This window comes from Setaria italica, chromosome III, assembly GCF_000263155.2.
Source record: "Setaria italica strain Yugu1 chromosome III, Setaria_italica_v2.0, whole genome shotgun sequence".
Classification (NCBI taxonomy): domain Eukaryota; kingdom Viridiplantae; phylum Streptophyta; class Magnoliopsida; order Poales; family Poaceae; genus Setaria; species Setaria italica.
In genome coordinates this window covers 7,834,392-7,840,999 of record NC_028452.1, presented here as the reverse complement: position 1 = coordinate 7,840,999, position 6,608 = coordinate 7,834,392, and the positions used below count along the sequence as shown (strand labels likewise).

Here is a 6,608-nt window from a genome sequence, read left to right as displayed (position 1 = left end):
GCTGGAGAGACAACCGTAACAATTTATTGGAAACCAAGCTAGCTTACATAAACGAATTTACAAACACTAATATATTACCTCGCAGATTAAAATATCAACCATTATTTTTATTAGATTAGATCTGCAGCTCCGTATATATTTTCACACCATTAAAATCACAGGAAATCAATTATCCAAACATTATACCTAAGCCTAATATGGACTATAGCATCCACTGGATACAAATGGATCCTGTATATTATTTATAAAATAAACATAACAGAACAATGAGCTGTCGGTATTAGCAGGATGTGTATGCGTTGCATTGATTGCGGCTTGTCGCTCAGTCTTTTTTCGCTGATAATCTTCCCTTCGTTTTGCATTCCGTTCCGCCTTCACCTAATCTGGAACGTTGGCATGTTTCTCCCTTACGCTCAGCCTCACATATAGAAGCTGCTTCAGCATCAGCATCAAATAATGATCGCAATACAAAAGGTGGGATAAAACACAAAATGCCACTCACCAGCACCTGAATCACCAACAGAATCCTCATGCCTCTTATTTTTTTTAGCCGGACGTGAATGAAGAGGGAGTTGCGGTGTTGGTAACATCCCCGAGCGGGATACGTTGACTCATCACAGAAATCTACACAAACAAAATGTTTTATCTCTCTATAAGACATCAAAGGAGTGAGACGGATTCTAAAAGACAGTGCTGGATAAGAGATAAGAGGAAATACCGCAACCAACAGGAAGAGATACGACAGGAAGGCGACCTACAACGGCAACACAATGAACTGTCAACGGCAGCATATGTGTGGAGACCGAAAACCAGGAAGATCCACAAACCTATGCATGAACCATGGCGTTGTCTGACGCCATGAACCACTCTGACGATGTTGTATCCGGCGGCTGGAGGTGGCAGACGGAGGGGCGGACAAAGGGGTGTGCGCGTGCTCAAGATTGCAGGGTTTATGTACATACATGAGGTTGCCAAAAAGGAAACAAGTGGGTGATTACCACGTGATTGATGGAAGGGATGTTTGACTGGCTGATTTTGATTGCACCCTGCAACCTCCCGTCCTGTTTCCATATGAGAAGGTGCACAAATAGAAACACAGGAGGAAAAGGGAAATTACAAGGCGGGAATGTTGGGCGGGTAGTGGGTCAGGGTCGGTATATTGACCGCCATATGGGACCAGCGGGTAGGATTGGTGAAAAAACTGGTGTGGTCGCCTGCCAGGGGCTGTTTTCAACACGGGGGGACGACAAAATCGGTCCCCCCTTCGTCGTCACATCTGGGTGCATTTTGCCGTGACAGATAGATCCTCTACGAGGGGTGGGAGTACAACTCTGGGTGTGAATTGACCTCAATTTCGATTCTGTTTATAGTATAGATTTAACATGGACTCTTTGTTTAGGTAAATGTTTTATATAATTTTAAATATAGCTATTTATTAATTGTATCAGTCATGGATTTTTAGTTTAATGTGAACTGTTAGATGTTCACAAAAATCAACATAGTATAATGTATTTTTAATTTCTAGCCCCTCTCAGCGAAGGTAGCAATTTTTTTAACATTCCCATATTAAGGCCCTGTTTGGGAAGGGCGTGTTAAAATTTAACAGGGTGTTAAACTTTAACACCCTCAAATAAAGGTGTTAAACTTTAGTATCTTGAGGTGTTTGGATGATCTGTTAAAATTTAACACCTTAGGTTGTAATTGACAACTTTACCCCTCATTACTCCTCTCAATGGCAGCCAAATACCCCTTCTTCCTTCTTCTCCTTCCTCCTCCTTCCTTCTTCCTCCTTTCCTGCGCCTGCCGCCTCCGGCCCCACCCCTGCTCGGTCCACGCCGTGCCCGGCGCCAACGTCGGCGTCGGCGCTGCCGGCCGCCCCGTCGGCCCCTCCCCTGCGCATGCCGCCTCCGGCCCCGCCCCGCCGCCGGCGTCCCCTACCGCGGCGCTAGCGGCCGCGCCCGCCCGAGCCCCCAACGCCACCACCGCGCCCGCCCGAGCCCCCACCGCCACCACCTGCGCCGCCCGCCGGTCCCCACACCACCGGATCGGCCTCGCCCGCGCCCGCACCCGCCGGCCGCGCCAGCCGCCGCCCACGCGAGGCCGCCCGCGCTGGCCGCCGCCTGCCGCCCGCGCGAGCCCGCCGCGTGCTGCCCAGCGTGGCATCCCGACGCAGGAGCGGCGCGGACCGGCGGTGGCGCGCGATGGGCGGACCAGCGGCGGCGCGACGGGCGGACTGGCGGCGGTGCGCGACGTGCGGATCGGGGAAGGAAGATGGGGGCAGTGGAGGAGAGAGAAGAGGAGAGAGAGGGGGGCAACCAGGGAATAAGTGGGGAGGGGGACCACTTTTAACACCTTTAGCACATTTTAACACCCCCTCCATGTGTTTATGAAAAGAGGGGTGTTAAATTTTAACACTTCATCTTTAACACTTGTGTTTGGCAACCAAAAGTGTTAAAATCTGTTAAAAAGGGGGTGTTAAACTTTAACACCCCCTTCCCAAACAGGCCCTAAGATCATAGATAAATAGATAGATAGATTAAATCAATCAAACACGTCGATACAAAATTCAATAATGTCAATCAAAAGGGTGATTGGAAAACATGGGGTTTATAATCAATAAATCATCTTCTCATCAGCGCGATGGAGAAAGTATGCTGATGCTAGTTTACAATTATGCGTAAAGGGCAATAATTAACCTGATGAACGGTTCTAACCCTAAGTACCTCCCCCGGCCGGCCGTGATAAAAACTGTAAGAAATCTTTTTTATAGAGACAAATCCGACAATATATTTAACAGAATTTAAATAACCTTGATACACTGTTTTGAAAAATATGTATCATACTTTAATTTGACGACACATGCATGGCGAATGAAAGGAAAGGGGTACGTAGCCGTGCATCATCGGGGTAACTAAGATGCATGGAGGGAAACCGGAGGGTGAGCTAGTTAACGTTGTTTCTTCTCCAGGACGAGGAAGACGTTGGTGATGTCGTCCTTGTTCTTGGTGGCCTTGCTGCGGTAGTATGCCTCGAGCAGGAGGCGGTACCTGCAGAAGAGCCCGTCCATGGCGGCCCAGCCGAAGTGAGTCCGCAGCATGGGCTCCACGACTGCCCTGACAGTGCCCGCCGTCTCCCCGGCCATCCACTGCGGCAGCTCTTCGTCGTCGTCGCGTAACTTATTACTAGCCGGGAGAGATGCGGTGGGGCGGAACAGGCGGCGGCGCGTGATGTCGAAGAGCTGCATGGTCCGGACGGCGAAGGAGCCCTCCTTGGCGACGACCCTGGCGAGGTCGTCGGGGCAGGGCGCGTAGTAGGGCGCGTTGAAGGAGTGGACCCGGTCCTCGTCGACGAGGCCGGCGGCGGCCATGTCCATGAGCGCGTCGGCGAGGAGGTCCCAGAGGTAGCAGTCGTGCGCGGTGGGGCGCGCGCCCCTCCTGGCGACGAAGGTGAGGAGGAGCAGGCCCCGGGGCCTCGTCTCGGCGGCGCGGCAGCCGAGGAAGGCGAGGAAGTCGGCGTGGAACTGCGCCCGGTATGCCTCCAGCGCCACCGCCGGGCCGGACGCCGACACGAACACTCGCCCCCGGTTGAGATGCTCCGTCGCCATCGACGGCGCCTGCATGCATTGATTATAATATATCATGCATGGATTCTTTTTTCCTTGAAATAAATTTTCCATGCACCAGTAGTGCATGAGACCATGAGTAGCCAGCATGCATGATAGAAGCAAGCAATACAAGACCTTGGAGAGGAAATGGAGACTGGAGGAGGAGACGACGTAGTCGAGGCTGGCATCCGGGAAGAGGCGGCCGTAGAAGGAGCCCGGCCAGGCGGAGACGAGGCAGCCGGCGCTGGCGAGCGGCGACGACGGCAGCAGCCGGAAGACGGCGTTGAAGTCGTTGGCGGGGAGGTCGTTGAGGAAGACGTGCAGCTGGGGCGGCGCCTCCCCGCCGCCCTTACTGTTCTCCGCCAGCACGGCCTCGACGGCGTCGGACACCATGAGCAGCGCGTTGGGCCCCGTGGCGCAGCCCAGGTCGGCGATGGCCAGGGTGGCCGGGCGGCCCAGGGCGCGGTACAGCGCGGCGGCCATGTCCCGCCTCGCCTTCCTGGTGGCGGAGGCGATCCCCTGCTGGAAGTCGGAGTTGTTGGCGTAGCTCATGTTGCCCTCAGCGCTGCTGTTCATGCGCACGATCGCCGACGACGGCGACGACCTGTTGGCCAGCAGCACCGCCACCTCGTCCTCCATTATTTACTACTCTCTGCTACTGCAGGTCGTAAAAAATAAAGCCTTCTTTTCTTTTCTTTTTTTCTCGGAGTGACCTTAAAAAAATACTGCCGGTGATCGATGATGGGATGAGAAGTGAACTAAAAAAATCGCGAATATTTATAGGCCGGCCGGGCGCGAAGGAAGGCATGGATATGGGTGATACTACTACCGTAATGAAGTGATTGATGACACTCCTCCATCGGGATGTTTGGATACTAGGTGCTAAACTTTAACAGTGTCACATCGGATGTTCCGATGCTAATTAGGAGGATTAAACATGAGCTAATTCGCGAGATGAATCTATTAAGCCTAATTAATCCGTCATTGTTAAATGGTTACTGTAGCACCACATTGTCAAATCATGGACTAATTAGGCTTAATAGATTCGTCTCGCGAATTAGACTCCATCTGTGCAATTAGTTTTGTAATTAGCATATATTTAATACTCCTAATTAGCATCTAAACATCTAATGTGACAGGTGCTAAATTTTAGCAGGTTCTATCTAAACAACTCCAAGAGAAGAAAGAGTGACAAGTGGCCGTGCCTGTGCCACTGTCTTGCCACTTCCAAAAGGTTGGCGTCACCGTCTGCCGTCTGCATGCCCGTGATCCATGTGCGTGGATGTTTGCTCGGTAAAGTTTAGTGGGACTGGGATATCCACGTCCGTAAACACATGGGTTTTTCAACCCGTTTTTTTCTTTTCTTTTCTTTTTTTTTTGAGTAACCTCTTTAAAAAATACTGCCTGTGATCGATGATGAGATGAGAAGTGAACTAAAAAAATCGCGAATATTTATAGGCCGGCCGGGCGTGAACACTGGTAGAGAACTTGGTATTAGTTCCGGTTGGTAGGATGCAAATCTTCCGAAAATCCATCTGGGATAAACGGGACAAAAGGGGGGTCTTTTGTCCCGGGTCACTCAACCGGGACTAAAGACCCCCTTTTATCCTGGTTGGTAATACTAACCGTACCAACCGGGATAAAATAGGTCACCATGCCAGGCGCTCCAAAAAAAAAAATCCCGGGAGGGCCTCCCGTCGCAAGTCACAAGTCACACGATTTTTCATGCAAAATATGCGCGTGCGCGCTGCGTGGGATTCGAACCCACAACCTCTAGCTTCGCGTGTAGCTTCCTTACCATCCCACCTGCACAGCACATCTGACTACATAGGGGATGCAATCCTTTTGTATTAACTCGTGGGGACCCTTTTATCCTGGTTGGAAACACCAACCGGGATAAAAAAACCCCCTTTTATCTAGGTTGGTATTACAAACCGGGATAAAAGGGTTCGAGGGATTTTTCCAGCCACCCCGTTGGGGACCCTTTTATCCCAGTTTGTCTTTTATCCCGGTTGGTATTACAAACCGGGATAAAAGGATTTGAGGGATTTTTGCAGCCACCCTGTTGGGGACCCTTTTATCCCGATTTGAAACACCAACCGGGATAAAAGACCCCCTTTTATCCCGGTTGGTATTACAAACCGGGATAAAAGGCTCTCGACCCTTTTATCCCGGTTGGTGTTACCAACCGGGATAAAATGGGGGGATCTTTTATCCCAGTTGGTGTTTCAAACCGGTTGGCGGTGAGCTCATCTTGTGAGACATCATTCGGGTGATGTTCATGCCGCGGATTTCTATCCGGTTGCTCCTCTTCTTCGCTTTCTTGTGCAGCGACGAGAGTGAAGAGTTCTCATTCTGGAGAGTAGCTTCCCAAGCTTGAAGTGATGACCTTTGTAGAGCTTCCTTCTTTGTAGATGGGCGACAGAGGATCTCCTTCCTGGTATGGGAGGGTATCGAGGTAGGCGATGAGGCGTGAATCGTTGTCCTTGGCAAGAGCAGGTGGCTTCATGTTGAGCCAGTAGACAAATCTGCCTTGTGGTGTCGATGTGCTTACCAGGCCCTGCTACGGACCTGATAAGGGGTCTCCTCGTCCAGGTCCAAGTAGTAGTCGAGGTCCTCGATTGTATCTGTTTCGGATTGTGATCTAGACATGACCGCCTAATAAGCCATGGTTGCGTTGCGGAGTCCAAACAGGAATCGACTCGAGTAGTAGTCTAACTCACATGATGGCTTATGTGCCGGCTCGTGAAAGTCAATCCGACTAGAGGGAGAAGTCGAGTTGTACTCGGATTCGTCCCCCCAACCTTTGACTAAGTCAGAAATTGAAAATTTGTCGAATTTCTTGACGAGATCCTCCAGAGTTTGACGCTGGAGCTTGATGTCTTGCTGCTTCTTCTCTGAGGCCGACGCAATGTGGCGATGGAAGTTTCCAGTGCCGTCTGCGACGCAAATCCAGGAGCCGAAGATGAACGTTGCGCCCATTTCGAATGCGACAATTGGCTTG

At 51.1% G+C, this 6,608-nt stretch overlaps 1 protein-coding gene across 1 annotated transcript; it reads right to left on the bottom strand.

Annotated features, from left to right (window-relative positions):
- Nucleotides 1-2,751: 2,751 nt before the first annotated feature.
- On the bottom strand, nucleotides 2,752-4,329 carry LOC101762682 (salicylate carboxymethyltransferase). Its single transcript, XM_004963475.4, has 2 exons — nucleotides 3,740-4,329; nucleotides 2,752-3,613 (listed from the first exon to the last, which is right to left on the bottom strand). The coding sequence occupies exons 1-2, from the start codon at nucleotides 4,241-4,243 to the stop codon at nucleotides 2,948-2,950; spliced, it is 1,170 nt and encodes a 389-aa protein (XP_004963532.2). The 5' UTR covers nucleotides 4,244-4,329; the 3' UTR covers nucleotides 2,752-2,947.
- Nucleotides 4,330-6,608: the final 2,279 nt, after the last annotated feature.